Source organism: Aethalodelphis obliquidens, unplaced genomic scaffold (genome assembly GCF_003676395.1).
Source record: "Aethalodelphis obliquidens isolate GAN/ISIS:26980383/991018 unplaced genomic scaffold, ASM367639v1 scaffold8, whole genome shotgun sequence".
Classification (NCBI taxonomy): domain Eukaryota; kingdom Metazoa; phylum Chordata; class Mammalia; order Artiodactyla; family Delphinidae; genus Aethalodelphis; species Aethalodelphis obliquidens.
Genome location: NW_020837952.1, coordinates 26727442 through 26753941, shown reverse-complemented (window position 1 = coordinate 26753941; position 26500 = coordinate 26727442). Strand labels below are relative to the sequence as shown.

Genomic DNA, 26500 nt, shown 5'->3' with positions numbered 1-26500 from the left:
GATACAACAGTCCACACAGAATAAGCACAGAAACATGTTTTAAATATGCAACTCAACCAAGTCATAGAAAAGGAAAATCCCGCGTATTTAGGCTTAATCCTTCACTGTCAAAAGAAACTACCATTGCTGAGCAGTTTCTAAATTATGTTTCAGAAAATTCTTGTTGATTTTCAGTGATCTTAAAAAGTCATACTGTTAAAAAATGAACATGCAGCTGGTGGAGGTGTAAATTGATAACATCTTAGTAGAGAACGATTGTAATAGTAAAACTGAAGATGTTGTATGTTCCCAGTGAATCAAGTAACCCCACTCTTGAATAGTGAGTACCTCTGGGAGAGTAGGGAGAGGAAAGGGACAAGAGAGGGTACACCATGAGCTGCTTTATTTCTGAAGTGGAGTCATGTAACTGGTGTCTGTGATATATTATTCTTTATCTGTGCATTTTATTCTTTTGGGGGGGATGAAAACCTTTTATTTTGAGCATTTTAGTAACATTCATTTTGAAAACCTTTTACCATTGAATGGCTATAATTAAATTAACAATATTTTCTGTAAAATGTGCCCAAGATTGTTGAAAAGTTTAATAAAAAGTTTGTATGAAGTTATAACTTGATGAGAAAGCTTGAGCCCTATGTATAAAAATGGGCAAAGGATAAATATAAAAGAAAAAGGAAATACAAACATGTATCTGGAAAAATATTGAACCTAGATATCAATCAAAGAAAGCCAGAAAGACTGGTTTCTAGGAAGTAGATATTATGTTAGGAAGAAGGAAAAGGGGGAAGAAAAATCTCCAACCTCTCCACATACAACATGTAAGGACAAGCATGGGAAAGAGAGGCAGGTTGAATGAGGACCAGCAAAGTGTGCTGTAGGATATAAGATGAAAATCCTCTTCAAACCTCTGTGATTTCTTCAATATTTCAATCTATTTTGCTAACTAACATTTGTGGACTAGGTTTCCTTTTGGGAGAATTGAGGCCTACTTTAAATCCATTCATTCATTTATTCGAATTGAAATATGGTTGACGTACAATATTACGTTAGTTTCAGGTATACTGCATAGTGATGTGACACTTGCATACATTATGAAATAATCACCACAATAAGTCTAGCAACCATCTGTCCACATACAAAGTTATTACAATGTCATTGACCATATTCCTTATGCTGTATATTAAATCGCCTAGGCTTATTCACTTTATAACTGGAGGTTTGTATCTCTTAATCCCTATCACCTATTTCACCCCTCCCCACTGGCAACCACCCATTTGTTCTCTATTATCTAAGAATCTATTTTTGTTTTGTTTTGTTTTTTTTGTTTTGTTTTTTAGATTCCATATTGAGATCATACAGTATTTGTCTTTCTTTGTCTGACATATTTCACTTAGCGTAATTCCTTCTAGAGCCACCCATGTTGTCGCAAATGGCCATATTTCATTTTTTATGTAGTATTTCATTGTGTATATACCACATCTTCTTTATCCATTCATCTATAGATGGGCACTTAGGTTGTTTCCATTTCATGGCTATTGTAAATAATGCTGCAATGAACATAGGGGTGCATATTTCTTTTTGAGTTAGTATTTCTGTTTTCTTCAGGTAAATACTCAAAACTGAAATTTCTGGACCATATGCTATTTCTAGTTTTTTGAGGAAACTCCATACTATTTTCAATAGTGGCTGTACCAGTTTACAAACCCACAAACAGTGCAGGAGGGTTGCCTTTTCTCCACACCCTCACCAACACTTGTTATTTTTGTCTTTTTGATGACAGCCCTTCTGACAGGTGTGAGGTGGTATGTCATTGTGGTTTTGATTTATATTCCTCTGATGGTTAGTGATATTGAGCACCTTTTCATGTGTCTGTTGGTCACCTGTATGCCTTCTTTGGAAAAAATGTCTATTTAGATATGCTACACATTTTTTAATTGGGTTGTTTGTTTTCTGATGTTGAATTATATGAGTATTTTGGTTATTAACCCCTTAGCAGACATGTATTTTGCAAACATCTTCTCCCATTCACTAAGATGCTTTTCCATTTTGTTGATAGTTTCCTTTGCTGTGCAAAAGCTTTTTAGTTTCACTTAGTCCCATTTGTTTATTTTTGCTTTTATTTCCCTTGCCTGAGGAGACATATTCAAAAAAATATTGCTAAGACTGATGATGTCAAAAAAGCATACTGCCTATATCTTTGTCTAATTTTATGGTTTCACAGCTTACATTTAAGTCTTTAGTTGTTTTGAGTTTATTTTTGTATATGGTTTGAGAAAGTAGTCCAGTTTGATTCTTTTGCATGCCACTGTCCAGTTTTACCAACACCATTTATTGAAGAGGCTTTCTTTCCCCAAATACATCTTGCTTCCTGTCATAGGTTAATTGACCATATAAGTGTGGTTTTATTTCTGGGCTCTTTATTCTGTTCTGTTGATCTATGTGTCTGTTTTTGTGCCAGTAGCATACTATTCTGATTACTATAGCTTGTAGTATAGTTTGAAATCAGGGAAGGTGATATGTCCAGCTTTTTCTTTCTCAAGATTACTTTGGCTATTTGAGGTCTTTTGTGTTTCCATACAATTTTAGAATTATTTGTTCTAGTCCTGTAAAAAATTTCTTTGGTACTTTGATAGGGTTAGCATTGAATCTCTAGATTATTTTGGGTAAATGATAATTTTAACAATATTAATTCTTCCAATCCATGAGCATGGCATGTTTCCATTTGTTTTTGTCATCTTCAATTTCTCTTAACAAAGTCTTATGGTTTTCCAAGTACAAGTCTTTTACTTCTTTGGTTAGATTTATTCCTAGGTATTTTGTTATTTTTGATACAGTTGTAAATGGGATTCTTTTCTTAATTTCTCTTTCTAGTAGTTTGTTATTAGTGTACAGAAACACAACAGACTGATGTATACTAATTTTGTACCCTGCAACTTTACTGAATTCATTTATTAGTTCTAACAGATTTTGGTGGTGTCTTTAGGATTTCTATGTATAGTATTATGTCATCTGCAAACAGTGACAGTTTTACTTGTTCCTTTCCAATTTGGACACCTTTATCTCTTTTTCTTGTCTGACTGCTGTGCCTAGGACTTCTGATACTATGCTGAATAAAAGTGGTGAGAGTGGGTGTCCTTGTTTTTTTCCTGATCTTAGAGGAAATCCTTTAGCTTTTCACTATTGAGTATGATGTTGGCTGTAGTTTTCTCATATGTGGTCTTTGTTATATTGAGGTATGCGCCCTCTGTACCCACTTTATTGAGAGATTTTTATTGTAAGTGGAGGCTGAATTTTGTCAGAAACTGTGTTTGCACCTATTGAGATGATTTCTATTCTTCAATTTGGTAATGTGGTTTATCACACTGACTGACTGGCAGATACTGAACCATCATTGGCATCCCTGGGATAAATCGCACTTCATCATGACATATGATCCTTTTAATGTGTTGCTGAATTCAGTTTACTAATGTTTTGTTGAGGACTTTTGTTATCTATGTTCCTCAGTGGTACTAGCCTGTAATTTTCTTTTCTTTGGTGTCTTGCTCTGGTTTTTGTTACGAGGGCACACTCCTCTCTAGTCACCAGAGCTGCATGCTCTAGGAGTGCCCCCTATGTAGGCTGTGTGCACGCTTCTGTTGTGGCAGTGCCAACTAGTGTGGGTGCACTGGTAGGTAGGGCTGGCCCCTGGCCTGGTTGGCTGCAATGCCGCAGTGACTAGGGGCCCCTGGAGGGTGGAGCAGGCTTTCTGCATGGCTGTCTGCACAGCCTGGAGGGCTTGCAGCTGGTGCTGACCCACTGGAGGGCAGAGAATCCCCTGGAACTAATAGGCTAGTGGGAGGATCCCAAAACAGTCTTTTGCCAGCGCCAGTGTTATTGCAGTAGAATAAGCTCCCAAAAATGGATGCTTCCAGCATCTCCATCCCCAGGGCGAGTCTCAGTTGCCTCCTGCCTCTCCAGTGCGCTCTCCAAGATCAGCAAGTGGTTCTGACACAGTGACCTTTCAAACTACTTCCTCTGCCCTGGGACTTGGAGCATGGGAGAATTTGTGCACGCCCTTGAAGAGCAGAGTCTGTTTCCTATAGCCCTCCAGTTCTCCCAAACATAAGCCCTACTGGTTTTCAAAGCCAGAAGTTCTGAGGACTCATCTTCCTGGTGCAGGACTTTTAGGCTGGGGAGGACAATGTGGGGCTTGGACCCCTCACTTCCTAGGAAGGACTTCTACAATTGTGATACACCTCCTGTTTATAGGTCACTGACCAAAGGGTGTGGGTCCTGACTATACCGCATCTCTGCCCTTCCTACCCATCTTGGTGTTGTTCCTTCTTTATGACTTTTGCTGTGGAATATCTTTTCTGCTAGTGTTCAGGTCATTCTCATAGATGGTTTCCCTGTAAGTAACTGTAATTTTGGTACGTCTGTTGGAGGAGGTGAGTTCAAGGTCTTCCTACTCCACCTTCTTGACCCCCACCCTTGCTTTAAATTTAGACCAGGATAAAAACAGAAGCTGCTTAAGTGGGAGACCTAACTATAGGTTACACTTACATTCATTTTATTCTCACAAAATTATTTTGTGGACTTCCCTGGTGGCGCAGTGGTTAAGAATCTGCCTGCCAATGCAGGGGACACAGGTTCGATCCCTGGTCCGGGAAGATCCCACATGCCGTGGAGCAACTAAGCCCGTGTGCCACAACTACTGAGCCTGAGCTCTAGAGCCCATGAGCCACAACTACTGAGCCCACGTGCCACAACTACTGAAGCCCACATGCCTAGAGCCCATGCTCCGCAACAAGAGAAGCCACTGCAATGAGAAGCCCGCTCACCGCAACTAGAGAAAAGCACACGCGCAGCAATGAAGTCCCAACACAGCCAAAAATAAATAAATAAATGAATTTTAAAAAATTATTTTGTGCTGAAAAGGAAAAGAAAGAAGTGAATGCAAAAAACTGGACTGTTATTTGAGTGTTGGAAAATATTGTTTGAAGTGTACTACTTACAGCAGTAATCAGGTGTTCTCCATGGAATGCAAATGTCAAACTTGTTACATAGAGCCACATATGCAGAAAGAGCATCACATTCATAGTTCCAAAAATAGGTATAATTGATCCACATCTTTTCACAAAAGTCTTGTGGTGAAACCTAGAGATACATTGTGCCTTGGGATAAGTTATGTTGTTTTATTTCTCTGAAGGCCCTAAGCTAGACTAAACTATTTGGAGAATCAAAAGGTAGCAAGTTAATATTCATTATAGTTCCTCTTTGACCTTAGATTTTCAAAGCTTCGTAATATTAGATGTCACTTCTGAATTTATAATTTTTTAAACACACAGTTTTAGATAAGTAAATATTGTCTGTACTAATGTACATAAATCTATCTTATAAAGATGGAAAAGAAACAGAGTATGTGGATGTAGCAAAAACCTATTTCTGATATTACATTTTGGGTTACAATCATGTTTTCTATATACTGAATAAGACTTTGATCTATTACAGATAAAACTGGAAACTCCTAAAGCTTTCTGTAATGATACATGGCACTGCCCATTAAATGAGGTTATAAATGCTTCTCAAAAAATCGTGTACTAATATTGAACATTAGTCAAATAATTTATATAGTTTGTCATGCCTCAACTTAATTAGAAACTCATTTTTTCTACAGATTATGTTTCATTTTGATCTAGAGATACCTGAAATCTAAATAATTTAACTTGTAACAACATTCACTCCAATTTTTCTCTGCTCATTTATTCAGCAAACATACTAAGCAACTACATTCAGATGTTAAATTTGGACACAGGTCAAAGTGTCAGATAAAAATACTTAATATTTTTCATATCCTATCATTTTTTATTCAAGGTCCATATCTATAAAAACTAAGATATTACTTCCTTTTTAGTCTCCTCTGTTGAATCTCCTCAGTTTCCAACCATTTCACTTTTCATGGAATACTTGCTATGATCATCAAGAGCCCCTACTTGTCAAATCCAGGGAACACCCTGATATTCTAAACCCTCGCCAACCTCTCAGAGGCGTATAATGCCATGCACGGCCCCTGTGTCTTAAAAGCCTCTCCCTTGACTTTGAGAGCACCACACTCTGGTGCCTTTCCATCTGTTCATTGCTGTCTCCTCTTCCTGATTCATTCTGAGTATTTGTCTAGACCCCTTCCTTGATCGCCCTGTCTACTCACTACAAATGCTCTTCCTGGGCTCACCCATTCCCACAGTTTCTACCGCCATCTTGGGCATTTACATCTTCACCTTGGTTTCTTCATAAGTTAAATAGAGTTAATAATAAACCTACTACTACTTAAGATTGCTGTGAGCTAATATATGGAAAGTATAGAGAGCAGACTCTGGCACATCATACATGAGTTACTGTTATTTTTAAAAACTCCATATACTAATAACTCCCCAAACTTGACCTCTGGCTTCAACTGGTCTCCTCTGAGATCTAGAATAGCTTCAAATTTTTTCTGGGTATTTTTGCCTTGAAGTCCCACATGACTTAATTTTTCCAATATAAAAAAAAATTGTAACCCTTCTCTACTGAACCCACAAAAGCTGATTCTCCTGTATCCTCCATTCACTTATGCATCCTTTCACAGTTTATTGAGCACCTAACTACTTATCAGGCACCGTACTATTCATGAGGAATATGAAGGTGACTAAAACAGACCTGTTCTCTGCCTCGTGGATCTCATAGTTAAAGCCTACGTGTTGAATCAAGAGGAGTCACCATGCTAAAATAGATCAGAGGAGGGAAGTATTCTAGCTTAGGACACTCCAAGCATAAAAGCCCATTTGCAATAGCGCAACAGTTGAAAGGAGACTGGAATGCCTGGAGCTTAGCCAGTAAGAAAAGTGTAGCACAAGAGGAAGCTGGAAAAGTAGGCAGGCCAAAGCATAGAGGAAATTATAAGCCCTGATAAATTTAGAGCGTATTCTAAGGGTAAGTGAAAGACACTGAAGGATTTTAGGTAGAGAAATAATCCAACTGTGTTTCCATTTTCAAAAGATCATCTGCCTGCTATGTGGAGATTTGCAAATGAGGATGAAGATTAGAAGCGGAAAAACGAAATGTCAAGCATTCCTTTCTTTTGCCATCAAATTCACTGGGAGGAACCTAAGGGAAAGCTGGAGCTATCATAGACTAAATGGTACCCTATGTTGCCTCACTATGCCTTGAATAGTCAAGTTGAAAAGTTTCCTGATGTAATCAACCTTCTAAGTTCCCAGTTAAAAATGCAATTTTTGAAAGTCCTTATGCTTTAAAAAGACAGATTACAATGACACTGAAATGAGTTAAAAAGTATTTGCTATTTTTTTCATTTTTATATGCATGCATTTTAAAATGTAAACATTTAAAACTTACTTTGTTGCAAATCTCTGAGCAAAACTGAAGCTCCAGAAAGATACACCATTTTTATCCCATGACTTCATATCCTTTGTCTTTTCCCTCAGAGAACTCATAGAGGGCAGGCTGAGAACTATGGCGTCTACGCTTGATGGTCGAACACAGAAAGTCCTAGAGTGAACTCCTTCTGCTTTGACAATTCACTCACTCTCCTTCCCAGACTTCGCCCCTCCGTAAGTCTTGCACTAAGCTATTTCAGTGTTTTCCTAACATGGCCTTTTCCAGCAACCCTGCTCTTGTCATACTGTTTTCTTGGCCTAGGTCTCCCTTCCTCCCTCTTCTCTCCTGGCAAACTCATCCTTCTAAATAATTAAGATGTCTGAAACCCTGGGAAGTCTTCTCCCGACTTGGGTGCCTATGCATCTCCATACTGTATATGTTGATTAATCTGTTCACAGACTTGCCTTCCTTCTAGACTCTTCGAGAGCAAGGAGAGGGTCTTACTCATCTTTGTATCATAGGAGTTTAACACAGTGCCTAGTAGGTACTTGATCTCACTAACTTTTCATTTAACGATACACAAAATGCTGTATTTGTCTATCTTTTGTCTCTAACAACAGATCTTTTTTTAACGATGCAGATTATTTAAAATATCTACTAGCCACCTAAAGTCAGAAAGTTAGAGACTAATAAAGAACAATGAAATTGTTCTCCTAAGTTAGAGACTAATAAAGAACAATTAAATTGTTCTCCTAAGAAGCCAGGAATTGATTAAAGCCTCACTGTCTTGGTTTCTATACTGGGTTATCAAATGGCATTCATCTCTTTCTCCTAGAGGCATTTATTCATAGGACAAAATTTCACTTTTCTTGAAAGCTGTAGATATAGTTCAGAAAAAAAAAACATGGGGAGAAAAAGATAATTATCCTTCCTGTTCTATAAGTCAATAAACAGTAAATGATTTTGAATTCCAAAGCGTACTGAGAGGAGGTTTGGGGATAAACTATTCTCAGTAGAAGAACATCATGGCAAGAACAAGAATTTATTGGCTTTTCCTCTCAACATGTCTAACATGACAGTTCTGATTTATGGTTGCTTTCAACTTACTTCATTATGGCATGGGATGAAAACTCTTCTATTTAATAACTCAATGCAGTGACTGCAGTCGTGCTCAGTACAATTTCTAAAAGGCCTCCTCGTTGTTACTTCAAATGATTTCTCAATTTCCCAGCTCTCAATAAATAATTCTATGTCTTCTATATTCGTAATGATTGTGCCATTTTGCATCCTTAGATCATCATCTGGATCATCATTGCAAGTTCCTAAAAAGATGTGTGACATTTAGAAGGAAATTTTTTTCCCCTTAAACCAAATATAGGCAACAGAAGTAAATCATCTCAATAACTGATTTAAAATGAATAAATTATTTACTGAATCAGGCACCAAATTTATGTCCTTTGACTTTAACAAAGTTGATTGATTTTTTTTAATTATGTGTCTGATTCTTTGATAAAATAGTGTAGAACTGTCTTAACCAGATAAGAAAGAAATTATAATCCTAGAAGTCAAGATATGTTGAAAGATCATAGAAGAAGAAAGAGGAGATTGATTCTGTCCCTACACTCTTCCACTATTACCACTATCTCATAATTTAAGAACTAGTTCTTAAATCTGACAGGGTATTCCCCAGAATAGTAGACATTTTGTGATTGCCTCCTAAGCATCTATTCCCCCAGGAAAACCCTGCCTGAAAACATTAAGTTTTTCTCTTCAGGAACTATCTCTGCCCCATTACCTAGCACATGACGCCACTCCAGCAGAGGGCCCTGGTAAGCATAAAGGTAAGCCTTACTCCCTTTCATTAACAACTGTTACAGGTAATCCAGGCATAAACCAGTCAGCTTGTGGCAGTCACTTAGACACACAGATTTGTTCAACATTAGAACAACCATTGTTAAGCTCAGGATTTGACCTGGGGAATTCTAGGACATAGACAATCTCTCTTCCTTGCAATGACATGGCCGATTGATGGCTGTGATGCTGTGACCTGCTATAGCCTCTAGCTTCCTTCAGGGAAGCCAAACTGAGGACAGAGCTTACTTTTTATCTAGTGAAGTGAAAAGCCAAGGGAAGTACAGAGAAATGGGCCTAGGACCCTGATCATACCTTACCTGAATCCCACCCTACTTTAAGACATAATTTTTTCTTAATTCCCAAGGCTCCTAGCTATAAAAGATACGAGTTAAACATTTTTTTCAAGTATCAAATCTTAATGCTCAAGCAGTTATAACAAGATCAATAAAGGTTTCTGCTGCCGTAGTTGTCCCACACTTGTAAATATACAGGAGACTGAGTACAGTGCAAATAAATAAATAAATAAAACTCAAGCTAACTGAACTATACTGTAAAGCAGCTATGTTTAAAGTCTAAACTCTTCTGGGAAGAGGTATTGGTAGTAAAAATATGTTTTCATTGCAACTCTAGCCACCACTCCTGCAGACTTCACAGTGCTATGTAGAACAAGTTGTCAATATAGACCTCCCATTCTGGTGTCCATACTCAGTTTGGGTCACACTCTTGTCCACTACAACTCAATCAGCCAGCACCCTGATTTCCTTTTAACAAACCACTGCTCTCCCATTGTGGAGGTCAGGAAGTTTAGGGGGTGACCCTTGTTAGCAAAAAGGTGACCCTAGCCCCTTCTCTATAGTGACTAGTTAAGAATCCAGTTAGCAGACTGTCTCCATAAAAGCATGAGCTGACAGTAGAGGAAAAGAACCAAACAAACATGAAAACCAAGCAGAAGTTATAGCACACAGAAGTGATAACTCAGAAGAGAAAATATGCATTCCCCAAATCCCTGAGTTATTACTCAATAATATCTATTGGGTTATTATGTATACCCAATACCATGTATATACAATAACTATTTCCACAATGATAACCTAAGCCACCACAGAAGTCTGTGCTGTGTTTAGCATGCTCTAAACAGGCAAGGAAATTGTAAACCATTTTAGCCAAACTTTCCACTAAATGCTTTACATTTTTGAAGAAGAAATTTGGGTATCTCATATAATTTGTTGAGAGCAAGGACTTGGTCTATTTGTTTTGAGTTGTCAGCACCAAGCATAATGCCAGACACTCAGAAGCTGATCCATTAACTTTTACTCAATTAATATTTAGTGAGTTTAAAATAGATGTATTTGTACTAAGCTAATATTTATTGACTGTATTAAGCAATGTGTTAAGTGTTTTACGTTAACTTTCACATTCAATTCTAACAACAATTTTGAAGGTAGATTTTACTATTCCCATTTTAAAGATAAGGAAACTGATGTTCACTTAAACATCTGTAAACGGGATAGCTCTGGCAGACACCAGAGCCAGAATTGTTCTTTTTATTTTGTCATGTACCTAGAGATATTTCTAATTTGTTTCCTTTGGCTTATCACTATGTATCTATGTAACATATTGTGATAAGGAAGTGTAATATGTACCTTTACACTTAGGTTACACTTATGGAACCTAAGCGTAAAGGTACATCTAGGCTTTACACTTCATAAGAAAACTGGGACTAATATTCAGAACACTGTATTCCCTGTATATAACTTTCAAGATGACTTAACTAAATTTTCTTTGATTTCAAACTTAAAAAAATAAGAAACAAAGTTATTTAAGTCTTTAATCATTCTATGCCTCATTTTTATCACTTATAAATTAACACTAGTGCCTACTTATTGAGGCTACTGTTAGAATTAAATGAGTTAAAGTATGAAAAATAATGCCTGACACTTCATTAATGCATAATAAAGATGAGCTAGTAGGAATACAAACAGTATTGTAGAAACAGTGATAAGCATATATTTCCATAAAATACCCAAGTTGAACTGTTATTTCTTGCTTCTAAGTCCATTTATGGAAAGACATTGCTTCCTTCACTACTCACATAGGGAACTGAAAGTTAACATCACTTCTCCAACCCAAAAAATGGGGCAAGAGGGGTCAAGACGGTGTCATGTGAACAGAAAAAAAAAAGAAGAAATAGAGATTTGAAAAGCAGTGCTTACCACAAAGTCCTTCTGTGTAGGATGACAAGTTAAATTGAGAGCCAAAATGAATGTCTATGATCCCTGTAAGATGAGCCCACTTTATGATTAGTCCAGCTGGAGTAGTAATCACATACACTGAACCAGAATCCTCTATGGACAGATCTTCATTTGAAAAAGGCAAAGGTACAGCAATAGAATCCACTTCTACCTAAAATTACATAATGCATTTACACCTATTAGAACAATGTTTATGTTTTAATATACACTCATAAAAATTAGGAAAATTCAGGTTATTCCATTTCTTCTGATTTAACGTAAACTATTTTTAAATGCTTAAAAATCTATTTGCTGCTGTCACAGTTTCTCACAACTCCTAAGTTCTTTTATTGTTCTTTTGCTGTCTTGCTATAGTCAATATTTGTTCTAACCTCATTGCCCTTTATTTTCTTCAAAACCTAACTTTCTTCTAAGTTATATATGCTTTTTTATGTTTCCCCCAATATATGTTTATTATACCATTACCTCCTAATATAAATTAAAGATAATAAAGTTTTTTTCAGGATGTTTTCTTTAATCTGGGTCCTCTATTTGATCTTCTAAATCAGTGTTTGTTTAATTATAATGTTCATAATAACCATCTGTGAAGCTTGGTAAAGATTAAGATTACCAGAAATTCTACTTCCAAGGTTTGGATTGGATCCTAGATCTTATATTTTTAACACGTTTTCTTGGTAATACTAATATAAGGAATCCAAGGATTTTTACTTTGAAAACAGTGCTTTAAATAACAATGATGACATGGAACCATGAGCTGTAACTAGCAGTAAATTTCTCAGAGTTCTATCTGACTAACCATCCAATTTCTCATCTTTATATCTTCCTCCTCTTGCCACCCTCAAGCTGAAACAGCCTTCTTTGCCTGGTTAATTTCTACTCATTCTTTAAGATTTATCTTAGGTGTCACCTCCTCCAAAAATATCCACTTGACCCTCCTATAAACTGCATTTTTCAATGACCTGTATCTCTGTTTCCATGATATCTTGGTCATCACTCTATCACTATAGCTCCTACTGCCTTTTAATTGGCAGATAATGACATTTATGCACCCCACACACAACTGCAAGTTACTTGAGATCAGGACCTGTGTCATTTTATCACATAAACTCACTAAATGATTTTTTAAGTTAACAAGTTTTCAACTGAATACATGACCAGCCATCAGTTCAGCTGAGGCCAAAAATAAGCCCTTCCAACCACATGTTCACAACAACAGCACGGACCAGGTTTGAGTTTAATTTCCCACCCACTTCCTGTTAATATACCAACCTCATTAAAATCAAAGGTATATATAGAAATTCTCATGCCCAAAAAAGTAACACATTCATATATTTTAAGTTTGACTTAAAATTAAACTTTCTGATATCTTACCGCATTTTAGGCTTGCTTTAACACTGTTTCCAGTCTAGAATGTATGTCCTGTGCTAACAGAATTATTTCCAGAAAGCATACAACATCTCAGCCATTTTGAGCAAAATCTTTATAAATTACTTTTTTATGTTTTTGAGAGACCATGTAGACCTGAGTGAAGCATCCAGCTTATAACTCACTCCTATTTGGTAAATATAATTCCTTTGGATAAAGGTTTTTCCTGTAAAATCAAATGGCTCCTTTCCAACTTTTTAATGGTGCATTACTCTTCTTCAGTTCATTTCAACAAATTTAAATATTCCTTCATTTTTTTAAGCTATCAATTAATGGTGTCAACATTTCAAAACTACTCTTTCCCTCTGTTTTTCTCTCAGTAGTCTTCCTTCGGGTGTTCTTGGCTGCTACCCTTTGCAACCTTATGATCCTCTCTTTCACATCATTTCCACTTTGTCTAATCTGAAACACTAAACATTAACTCTGACACTAAGAAGCTTGGCCACTCATATGATCCAAGAGAGCTTTAGCATGTTTAACATGGCTGTTTCAGTTAACCTCAAAAGGGGAGAAACATTTGCAACAGTTGGCATGTTATGGTAGGAGACATATAATAGTATGAAACACATTTTCAACTGTCCATGAAAAGAATGATTAGACATCATAGCAATGAAATTCCACTGATGTGTTTAATTTCCCCTCTTTTTGGAAATAACTCTGCTTATGTAATTTCTCAATTTCATCCATTATGAGGATATGCTTTACTTTGTGTTCCTACCTTTCTTGCTGCCCGATTGACAAGTACTTTATGTACAGGTGTGGTCAAATTTAACTTCTTAAAACAAAGTGCAGAGATTCTTCCAGAGGAAGCCTTAATTTGAAAGAAAATTGAAACTTTATGTAGTTAAACATAATTTTAGCAATAAACATAAGTAATTCACTAGACATTTTGCAGATACTCACTAGCTTTTTAAATGAGTTTCCATTCTGAAAGAAAAAAATTAAAAAAAAATACATTACTTGACTTTTAAAAACCTTATTTGGATTAATACTATATGCCTCTAAATATATTCACATGAAACACATTTTGTTTTAAGTACCAGAAGATAAATCTCAGTGAGTTGTTGAGTCCTTTCTTACTCTGGGAATACCTAATGTTGCAACATACTTCTGCTACTAGATTTATGAAGAAATGACAAAAGAATAGATTATGACTTACCTGATTCATGGAACATTTTTCAATATGAGCAACTATAACTTCTCCAGGAATTCTTACTAAGATATAAGAAGCCATACTATACAATGCTGCATTATTTCCATCAAATGTAATAATGCTGAGTTCTGACAACATGGAACACCGACCTAAAAAGTGGTAGAGAGTAGATTTAGTCTATTAACTAATTATTTGTATTACAGTAATAACTGCTCCTTTTAAAACATCTTTTAAATTAGTCTCCTTATGTTTGACAAAAAGCAACTCTAAAAGTTACTGGGAATCAAAATCATAAATCAAATGAAGAAAGTTCAACAATAACTTTGTCTTGATGAGGTGATTGCTTCAAAAAAAATAATAATCTCCCCCGATTAAAAATTCATTGCCATGTAAGGAACGCAGACTTACACGGACATTCCCACTCAGGGCAGCAAATATCTCTGTTCACTTGAACAGCTCTTCCCCGGAAACCACAGTCAGGCATTTCTATGTCCTTTGGGCAATTAAGAGACCAGTTGTACAACTTCCATTCCTTATCAAGGCATATATATTGGGTACAATTATAAACAGGATCAAATTCTTGAGGCTGTTAATAAAAAAGAAAATTAAAGCATATTTTTCCATTTTCAACTAATGTTTTAATTTTTAAATTTCCCATTCACATTGCTTATAGTGTACATTTCCTAAATACAAAAGCTTTTGAAAGATGAACAATTAAAATTTCACTACAGCTTTTTGTTGAAGTATCCTCTCTGAAATATTCAGTATGAACTTCATTTAAACTTTACCTTAATATTGATTTGACTATCAGAATTGCCCAGATACCCAACTTCTGAGCAAACTGAAGTCTTGTCCTAAATTGTCTAGATTAGTGCTTTGCAAGCAGACTTATACAGTGGCGGTCAACCTTTCATATTATGTTGTATAAAGCTAGTATATGATTAAGACTTCTGTTGAGGTCAGTTTAAAAAAAATTACAACTTAATATTATCCATATATTCCATTAAAACTCAAATGTGATATCAGTGTGACAGCACCTGGATAGAATCATAAATTACTTTTTATATATAGCTCACAGACTTCTAGATAAATAAATAAAAAAATAAATAAGTGGTAGATTTTTTTATAAATTACATTCTATATAAATTATACTAATAACTATAGCAATGCTAAATAATATAACACTTATTACGCTCCAGACATTGTTCTAATTAGTCTATTTTATTCCCTCTGAGGTAGGAGCTAATATTTTTCCCTATTTCTCAGATAGAAAATCAGGTTTAACGTCAAATTAACTTGCCCTGAGTTTCATAGCTAGTAGAGTCAGAACTTAAATTCAGGCATTGTTACTCTGAAGACCAGTGCTCTTAACCACTACTCTATACTGCATCTCAGGGGATGGAGGAAGAAAAATTAACATCTATTTAGCACCTATTATATATCATGCACTAATAAAGTAGCTTTTTTCATTTAATTCTCCCTAAATTTCGTGGGGCAGTTTCTATCATTCCAGTGTTATACATGATAAAAAACAAGAATAAGAGAGGGTAAAGAGTTTTCTAAATAGTGAGACTATTAAGAGAGGACTTCTCAATTTAAAAGCCAAAAGTAGGCAAATAGTCAACTTCAGTCTTGCAAAATTTTCTGTGTATAAGTTGTATCAACTCCCAGAAAATGAAAGGAGATAGAAGAAAACTGAAACGCCTAAACAACACCTAAACCACCTAAAGAATCTATACCTTCCACTCTACTGAAAGAATCTTTAACAAGGTCACCAATGAACTCCACATTGCTAAATTCAATGATCAATTCTCAGACCTCATCTAGTTGACCTGTTAACATATTTAGTATAGCTTATTACTCCATCTTCCTTAATATTTTCTTTTCTTGGCTTCCAGATCACCTACAATCTCCTCCATTTTCTCCTAATTCAGTGGTTAATATCCTTTGCATGTTTGTCATTGTTTCTCAATCTGTTGAAGTTGTAGTGGCCCTTCTCTCTTCCCTGTCTTCACTCAATCCCTTTGTGATCTCATCTAATCCCACAATTTTAAATACCCTTTATCCACTGAGAATTACAAAAATTTCATCTTAACTTGATCTCTACCCTAAACTCCACTTGTGTTCACCAGATCTGTGTACCCATAGCTTTTTGATGTCTAAGAGGAATCTTAATCTTTACGTGGCAAAACTGAACTCCTGACTCTACCCACCCCAGACCTTCACTTCCCACAATTTCCCCATCCTGATTAATGCCCACTTTATCCTTCAGTTGTTCAAGGCAAAACTCTTAGAATCCTTAATGCCTCTTTTTCATTCACACCTCATATCTAATTCTTCAGTAATTTCTGTAGCCTCTACCTTCAGAATAGATCCAGAACCCAGACATTTCTCACCATCTCCAATGCTATCACCTGGTCCAGATCACCATCAATCTCTTGCCTAAATTCCTGCAGTAGCCTCCTAACTGGTTCTATTGTCTCTTTACACCGTACTCTCAACACAGCAGCTAAAATGATCCTGAAACAGATCAGATGATATAATTCCTCTGCTCAGAAATCTCCCTTTTCTCTTCCTGTGTCATTTAGAATGAAAGCCACAGTCTTCACAATCATCCACAAGGCCTTACATAATCTAGTTTATTTCCTACTATTATTACATAATCTAATTTACTTCCTACTATTTTACTCCATACTATTTTACTCCTTGCTATTCTTTTATTGTTTTAAGATGTTAGGGACATTCTCAGCTCAGGGCCTTGCACTTGGCTGGCCCCTCTGCCTGGAATGCTGTTGCCCTGGTTCTTTGCGTGGTTCACTCTTTCACTTCTTCAGATTTTCTGCTCTAAAGTAACAGTCACTTTCTCAGTGAGGTTCAGTGAGGATCATTTCATTGAAAATAGTTTTATTTTTCTCCTGAGCAGCAATCTCTAGCGTTTTACATAACTTGGTAATTTATTTTGCTTATTGGCTGTTTCAGAATCCAATAAAATGTAAACTCCATAAAAGCAGGAATTTTTGCCTGCTTTTATATTGCTTTACTTATGGTACCTGAATAGTTCCTAGCCAGAAATAGTGCTAAATAAAAATTGGTTGAATAAATCATTGGTTTATCAGAACAAGTAGCATATTTGGAGTAAGGAGATAATTTCTCAAGTTTCAGCCAAGACAATTACTAGCTCTGGGATTCAATGACCTTATCTTTTTTTGCTTACTAGTATATATTTGTCATCTTGCACAGTGCCCGGCATATAGCAGCTGCTTAATAAATATTTTTGAATGCCCGAAGAGAAGCCCACAATATGCTCTTTATTATTATAAAGAATTATTATCATTAAAGAATTATTAAAGAAACATAATTATTATTAAGTTAATAAATTATCCAATTAATAAATCAATAAATAAAAGTATTAAGTTATCATACATAATTATTATTACACCTATCACACAATTACTACTATTAAGGAATCATCCTTAAGACTTCATTTGCATTTTATTTGTTTTTCTTAGTGTGACCAGAGTCTAATTACTAAGAAATATCTGACAGTTAAGGAAAGAAAATTGTTAAAATGTAATGCTTATTTAATTTAGCAAAGAAAGACTAGAGAGCATACCAAAAGAAGTTTAATAGCATCTGGATAGTGATACAGAAACATGAATAGACACAATAAGGAAATGACAAATAGCTGAAGAGATTACTCAGTCATACCTCACATTCCAAACCTGGCGTAGGTGTTAGCTTGTCAATCGCAGTGAAGTCTGATGGAGTAATCATTTCTGAAGGAAATGAAGAGGTCCCCTGCATTAGTGGAGTGGTATTGATCATATATAAAATTCATTTGTGATAGAGACCATGCTAAGAAATTTTATATAGATTATTTCATTTAATTCTAACAAGAACCCTGTGAAGTAGATAATAATATTATTGTCATTTTACAGATAAGGAGACTAAGGTTGTAGAGAGGTAAGCTGGTAAGTGTCAGAGGCAGAATTCGAACTTGGCAATTTTGATTCCAGAGCACTGGCTTTTAAGCACCATCCTAGAAACATCTTCAGTGCCTTGTTGGTGTCAACACAATTGTTTGAACAGGTAGAAGTATCAATAGTATCAATAAAGATTGCTCAGGAGTTACAAATTTTGTTGCATTTCTAACATGCGTAGTGAGGTTGATTCATTTCCCTGGTGAATCTCTAAAATGTTTCCCTTGCAAGCAGAATAGTTGCTGCTGTGGATCGTTGGAGACCCCAGTTGGGTGTGGCGAAGGAGTTACCCATGGAAAGGGAAAACACAACTGGTAAACACATTTGTAAGAGTTCTTCCAAAGCTTTTTGTTAGTACTAAAGGTATCTCTAAAATATTCAAAATCTGAAGGACTGTAGAAGAGTGAAAATGAATGGCTGAAATTTTGTCTAGCTGTAACTGCAGTGTCCATTGTTGATACCATCTAAAAATGACTATATTAGTTTCCTATAACTGCTGTAAACAAATTATTACAAATTTAGTGTTTTGAAACATCACCAAATTATTATCTTGTGGTTCTGGAAGTCCGAAGTCCTAAAATCAAGATATCAGCAAGGGCTGTGCTCCTTCTGGATCCCCTACGGAAGAATCTGTTTCCTTGCCTTTTCCAACTATGGATTGCCTGAATACTTTGACTCATGGTCCCTTCTTCCAACTTCAAAGCCACAGAATAATATCTTCAAATCTCAATTTCTCTCTCTCTCTCTTTCTCTCCCTCCCTCCCTTTCTCCTTCCCTGCTGATTCTGACATCTGACATGTGACACCTTCTCTGACTCTGACCCTCCTCCTTCTCTTTTATAAGGACCCTTATGATTACATTGGGCTCACATGGATAATCCAGGATAACTTCCCCATCTCAAAATTGTTAACTTTATCGCATCTGCAAAATCCCTTTAGCATGTAAGGTCCCATATTTATAAATTCTGGGCATTAAGACATGGACATCTTTGGAGGGCCATTATTCAGCCTACCACAATGACATTAGACAAAACTTTTATTTTTTTGTTAAATAAATTCCATAAATAACCTTAATTTTGTACTTATTTTATGGCTTCTAACTTACAAAATAAATGAAGTAGAATAAAAATTCCCATTGCTTGGTCCTATAAACAGTGTTCATGGTATATGAGATGTTGTATCTTCTAGAGAATATGAAATTTTTACAGACTTAAATATCTTCATTTCCATCATCATAAATGTTTGAGTAAAGTAATAGGAGACAAAGTTCCAGCCCAGAGCAAGCACAGAGTCATGAAAAATTCTGATAACTGGGGATCTGAATGGTCTCAGCAATAAAGTAGTCCATTGTTTTCTAAAATCATCAATGGGTTAAAAGCACTGTCTTGGGGTAGAATTATAATAATCAAGCTTGTAATAACTATAGCTTTGTAGTAAGTTTTAAATTGCAAAGTATGAGTCCTACAACTTTGTTCTTTTTCAAAATTATTTTGGCTATTCTAGGTTCCCTGCATTTCCATATGAATATAGGGTCACTTTGTCAATTTCTGCAAAGAAGTAACTGGGATTTTGATAGGTATTGCATTAAATCTGTAAATAAAATTTGGGAGCATTGTCATTTTAGCAATATTAAGTCTCCCAGGAACATGAGATGGCTTTCCATTTATTTTGATCTTCCTAATTCCTTCAATAACATTTTGTAGTCTTCATTGTACAAGTCATACACTTCTTTTGCCAAATGTATTCCTACATATTTTATGCTACTGTAAATAGAATTGCTTTCTTCATTTCATTTTTAGATTGTTCATTGCTAGTACATAGAAACACAATTGATTTTAGTCACTGGTCTTTTTCTTCTGTAAGCTTGTTGATGTATTACTATTTGCCCATTAGTGCTAACAGGTTTTAGTGGATACTTTAGAATAATCTGTATACAGGATCATACCATCTACAAATAAAAATAATTTTACAGGGTAGTTTTCTTACCTCTGAGGGTCATGGAGTAAAATCTATCTCCCCAATATAGTGACCACAGTACTTTAAATTGTTTTAGATGTTTAAAATATACAATGACTATTGATTTGGGGCGATATTACAGAATGCAAAGTAGACAGCAGTACTTAGAGGAATTAACAGTGTATGTCCCAGGTTTAGTACATGCAGTGTTATTCTAAACTTATTCACTCCGTAGATTATACAACACAGGGAAAGTATTACCAGCCCCTCTCAAAATATGCTTTAAACTATACTAAATTCACTGATGCCTAAAATTTTACAGCAGTAGAGTAATTCCTCATCTCTACAGTGCTAATAATAAGACCTCTCTCTTAGCTTTCTCATAAAGATTAAATACATGCAAAGTCCGTACTCCAATGCCTGACACATAGTAAGTACTCAGTAAATGGTAGCTATTAAGAATAGGAGTAATGAGTTGGGGAGGAACCAAGACGGCGGAGTAGAAGGACGTGCTCTCACTCCCTCTTGCGAGAACACCAGAATCACAACTAGCTGCTGGACAATCATCGACAGGAAGACACTGGAACTCACCAAAAAAGATACCCCACATCCAAAGACAAAGGAGAAGCCACAATGAGACAGTAGGAGGGGCGCAATCACAGTAAAATCAAATCCCGTAACTGGTGGGTGGGTGACTCACAGACTGGAGAACACTTATACCACAGAAGTCCACCCACTGGAGTGAAGGTTCTGAGCCCCACGTCAGGCTTCCCAATCTGGGGGTCCGGCAACGGGAGGAGGAATTCCTAGAGAATCAGACTTTGAAGCCTAGTGGGAATTGATTGCAGGACTTCGACAGGACTGGGAGAAACAGAGACTCCACTCCTGGAGGGCACACACAAAGTAGTGTGCACATCGGGACCCAGGGGAAGGAGCTGTGACCCTGGGGTGACTGAACCACACCTACCTCCTAGTGTTGGAAGGTCTCCTGCAGAGGCGGGGGGTGGCTCTGGTTCAATGTGGGGACAAGGACACTGGCAGCAGAAGTTCTGGGAAGTACTCCTTGGCGTGAGCCCTCCCAGAGTCCCCCATTAGCCCCAACAAAGAGCCCAGGTAGGTTCCAGTGTTGGGTTGCCTCAGGCCAAACAACCAACAGGGAGGGAACCCAGCCCCACCCATCAGCAGACAAGCGGATTAAAGTTTTACTGAGCTCTGCCCACCACAGCAACAGTCAGCTCTACCCACCACCAGTCCCTCCCATCAAGCCTCTTAGATTGCCTCATCCACAAGAGGGCAGATAGCAGAAGCAAGAACTACAATCCTGCAGCCTGGCATGATATACAGTGGCATGATATACTCTACCCGGCAAGGATCTCATTCAGATTCGATGGAGAAATCAAAAGCTTTACAGACAAGCAAAAGCTAAGAGAATTCAGCACCACCAAACAAGCTCTACAACAAATGCTAAAGGAATTTCTCTAAGTGGGAAACACAAGAGAAGAAAAGGACCTACAAAAACAAACCCCCCCAAAATTAAGAAAATGGTATTAGGAACATACATATTGATAATTACCTTAAATGTGAATGGATTAAATGCTCCAACTAAAAGACACAGTCTTGCTGAATGGATACAAAAACAAGACCCATATATATATGCTGTCTACAAGAGACCCACTTCAGACCTAGGGACACATACAGACTGAAAGTGAGGGGATGGAAAAAGATATGCCATGCAAATGGAAATCAAAAGAAAGCTGGAGTAGTTATACTCATATCAGATAAAATAGACTTTAAAATAAAGAATGTTACAAGAGATAAGGAAGGACACTACAAAATGATCAAGGGATCAATCCAAGAAGAAGATATAACAATTATAAATATATATGCACCCAACTTAGGAGCACCTCAATACATAAGGCAGCTGCTAACAGCTATAAAAGAGGAAATCGACAGTAACACAATACTAGAGGGGGAATTTAACACCTCACTTACACCAATGGACAGATCATCCAGACAGAAAATTAACAAAGAAACACAAGTTTTAAATGACACAATAGGTCAGATAGATTTAATTCATATTTATAGGACATTCCATCCAAAAACAGCAGATTACACTTTCTTCTCAAGTGTGCATGGAACATCCTCCAGGATAGATCACATCTTGGGTCACAAATCAAGCCTCAGTAAATTTAAGAAAACTGAAATCATATCAAGCATCTTTTCTGACCACAACGCTATGAGATTAGAAATGAATTACAGGGAAAAAACCGTAAAAAACAAAAACACGTGGAGGCTAAACAATACGTTACTAAATAACCAAGAGATCATTGAAGAAATCAAAGAGGAAATCAAAAAATACCTAGAGACAAATGACAATGAAAACACGACGATCCAAAACCTATGGGATGCAGCAAAAGCAGTTCTAAGAGGGAAGTTTATAGCTATACAAGCCTCCCTCAAGAAACAAGAAAAATCTCAAGTAAACAATCTAACCTTACACCTAAAGGAACTAGAGAAAGAAGAACAAAAAAACCCAAAGTTAGCAGAAGGAAAGAAATCATAAAGATCAGAGCAGAAATAAATGAAATAAAACAAAGAAAACAAGAGCAAAGATCAATAAAACTAAAAGCTGGTTCTTTGAGAAGGTAAACAAAATTGATAAACCTTTAGCCAGGCTCATCAAGAAAAACAGGGAGAGGACTCAAATCAATAAAATTAGAAACGAAAAAGGAGAAGTTAAAACAGACACCGCAGAAATACAAAGCATCCTAAGAGACTACTACAAGCAACTCTATGCCAATAAAATGGACAACCTGGAAGAAATGGACAAATTCTTAGAAAGGTATAACCTTCCCAGACTGAATCAGGAAGAAATAGAAACTATGAACAGCCCAATCACAAGTAATGAAATTGAAACTGTGATTAAAAATCTTCCAACAGAGACTTCCGGGAAGATGGCAGAAGAGTAAGACGCGGAGATCACCTTCCTCTCCACAGATACACCAGAAATACATCTACGCGTGGAACAACTCCTACAGAACACCTACTGAACGCTGGCAGAAGACCTCAGACCTCCCAAAAGGCAAGGAACCCCCCACGTACCTGGTTAGGGCAAAAGAAAAAACTAAACAGAGACAAAAGGATAGGGACGGGTCCTGCACCAGCGGGAGAGAGCTGTGAAGGAGGAAAAGTGTCCACACACTAGGAAGCCCCTTCGCGGGTGGAGACTTCGGGAGGCGGAGTGGGGGAGCTTGGGAGCCGCGGAGGAGAGCACAGCAACAGGGGTGCGGAGGGCAAAGCGGACAGATTCCAGCGCAGAGGATCGGGCCGACCGGCACTCACCAGCCGAGAGGCTTGTCTGCTCGCCCGCCGGGGCGGGCGGGACTGGGAGCTGAGGCTCCGGTTTTTGTCGGAGCGCCGGGAGAGGACTGAGGTTGGCGGCGTGAACACAGCCTGCAGGGCGTTGGTGCGCCGCGGCTGGCCGGGAGAGAGTCCGGGGAGGGGTCTGGACCTGCCGAAGAGGCAAGAGACTTTTACGTCCCTCTTTGTTTCCTGGTGCACGAGGAGAGGGGATTAAGAACGCTGCTTGAGAGAGCTCCAGGGACGGGCGCGAGCCGCGGCTAAGAGTGCGGAGCCCAGAGACGGACATGGGACGCTAAGGCCGCTGCTGCCGCCGCCAGGAGGCCTGTGTGCGAACACAGGTCACTAGCCACGCGCCCTTCTGGGGAGCCTGTGCAGCCCGCCACTGCCAGGGTCCCGGGATCCAGGGACGGCTCCCCGGGAGAGCGCACGGCGCGCCTCAGGCTGCAGCGTCACGCCGGCCTCTGCCGCTGCAGGCCCGCCCCGCACTCCGTGACCCTCCCTACCCCCCGGCCTGGGTGAGCCAGAGCCTCCGAATCAGCGGCTCCTTTAACCTCGTCCTGTCTGAGCAAAGAACTGACGCCCTCCGGCGACCTACACGCACAGGCGGGGCCAAATCCAAAGCTGAGCCCCTGGGAACTGTCAGAACAAAGAAGAGAAAGGGAAATCTCTCCCAGCAGCCTCAGAAGCAGCGGATTAAAGCTCCACAATCAACTTGATATACCCTGCATCTGTGGAATACCTGAATAGACAACGAATCATCCCAAATTAAGGAGCCCTGTGGATGAAAGGCTCTTGGTGCTGCAGCCAGGACTCAGTGCTGTGCCTCTGAGGTGGGAGAGCCAACTTCAGGACACTGGTCCACAAGAGGCCTCCCAGCTGCACATAATATCAAACAGCAAAAATCTCCGAGAGATCTCCATCTCAAGGTCAGCACCCAGCTTCACTCAACGACCAGCAAGCTACAGTGCTGGACATCCTATGCCAAACAACTAGCAAGACAGGAACACAACCCCACCCATTAGCAGAGAGGCTGCCCAAAATCATAGTAAGTCTACAGACACCCCAAAACACACCACCAGACGTGGACCTGCCCACCAGAAAGACAAGATCCAGCCTCATACACCAGAACACAGGCACTAGTACCCTCCACCAGGAAGCCTACACAACCCACTGAACCAACCTTAGCCACTGGGGACAGACCCAAAAAACAACAGGAACTACGAACCTTCAGCCTGCAAAAAAGGAGACCCCAAACACAGTAAGATAAGCAAAATGAAAAGACAGAAAAACACACAGCAGATGAAGGAACAAGATAAAAACCCACCAGACCTAACAAATGAAGAGGAAATAGGCAGTCTACCTGAAAAAGAATTCAGAATAATGATAGTAAGGTTGATCCGAAATCTTGGAGGTAGAATGGACAATAGAATGGACAAATTGCAAGAATCAGTTAACAAGGACCTAGAAGAACTAAAGATGAAGCAAGCAACGATGAACAACACAATAAATGAAATTAAAAGTACTCTAGATGGGATCAATAGCAGCATAACTGAGGCAGAAGAACGGATAAGTGACCTGGAAGATAAAATAGTGGAAATAACTACTGCAGAGCAGAATAAAGAAAAAAGAATGAAAAGAACTGAGGACAGTCTCAGAGACCTCTGGGACAACATTAAACGCACCAACATTCGAATTATAGGGGTTCCAGAAGAAGAAGAGAAAAAGAAAGGGACTGAGAAAATATTTGAAGAGATTATAGTTGAAAACTTCCCTAATATGGGAAAAGAAATCATTAATCAAGTCCAGGAAGCACAGAGAGTCCCATACAGGATAAATCCAAGGAGAAATACGCCAAGACACATATTAATCAAATTGTCAAAAATTAAATACAAAGAAAACATATTAAAAGCAGCAAGGGAAAAACAACAAATAACACACAAGGGAATCCCCATAAGGTTAACAGCTGATCTTTCAGCAGAAACTCTGCAAGCCAGAAGGGAGTGGCAGGACATATTGAAAGTGTTGAAGGCGAAAAACCTGCAACCAAGATTACTCTACCCAGCAAGGATCTCATTCAGATTTGATGGAGAAATTAAAACCTTTACAGACAAGCAAAAGCTGAGAGAGTTCAGCACCACCAAACCAGCTCTACAACAACTGCTAAAGGAACTTCTCTAGGCAAGAAACACAAAAGAAGGAAAGGACCTACAATAACGAACCCAAAACAATTAAGAAAATGGGAATAGGAACACACATATCGATAATTACCTTAAATGTAAATGGACTAAATGCTCCCACCAAAAGACACAGATTGGCTGAATGGATACAAAAACAAGACCCATATATTTGCTGTGTACAAGAGACCCACTTCAGACCTAGAGACACATACAGACTGAAAGTAAGGGGATGGAAAAAGGTATTTCACGCAAATGGAAACCAAAAGAAAGCTGGAGTAGCAATTCTCATATCAGACAAAATAGACTTTAAAACAAAGACTATTAGAAGAGACAAAGAAGGACACTACATAATGATCAAGGGATCGATCCAAGAGGAAGATATAACAATTGTAAATATTTATGCACCCAACATAGGTGCACCTCAATACATAAGGCAAATACTGACAACCATAAAAGGGGAAATCGACAGTAACACATTCATAGTAGGGGACTTTAACACCCCACTTTCACCAATGGACAGATCATCCAAAATGAAAATAAATAAGGAAACACAAGCTTTAAATGATACATTAAACGAGATGGAGTTAATTGATATTTATAGGACATTCCATCCAAAAACAACAGAATACACATTTTTCTCAAGTGCTCATGGAACATTCTCCAGGATAGATCATATCTTGGGTCACAAGTCAAGCCTTGGTAAATTTAAGAAAATTGAAATTGTATCAAGTATCTTTTCTGACCACAACGCCATGAGACTAGATATCAATTACAGGAAAAGATCTGTAAAAAAAATACAAACACATGGAGGCTAAACAATACACTACTTAATAATGAAGTGATCACTGAAGAAATCAAAGAGGAAATCAAAAAATACCTAGAAACAAATGACAATGGAGACACAACGACCCAAAACCTGTGGGATGCAGCAAAAGCAGTTCTAAGGGGGAAGTTTATAGCAATACAAGCCCACCTTAAGAAGCAGGAAACA

General features: G+C 37.8%; 1 protein-coding gene across 1 annotated transcript in view; it reads right to left on the bottom strand.

Annotated features, from left to right (window-relative positions):
• The window catches only part of OTOGL (otogelin like), a 155613-nt gene that overhangs the window by 22319 nt on the left and 106794 nt on the right, over nt 1-26500 (bottom strand). Inside the window, exons 37-44 of the mRNA XM_027107096.1 lie at nt 17743-17810; nt 14443-14620; nt 14041-14183; nt 13785-13808; nt 13600-13692; nt 11418-11607; nt 8458-8672; nt 4992-5133 (exon numbers count right to left, since the gene is read on the bottom strand). Of these exons, the coding sequence (XP_026962897.1) occupies nt 4992-5133; nt 8458-8672; nt 11418-11607; nt 13600-13692; nt 13785-13808; nt 14041-14183; nt 14443-14620; nt 17743-17810 (1053 nt within the window). The remainder of the gene's footprint in view (nt 1-4991; nt 5134-8457; nt 8673-11417; nt 11608-13599; nt 13693-13784; nt 13809-14040; nt 14184-14442; nt 14621-17742; nt 17811-26500) is intronic.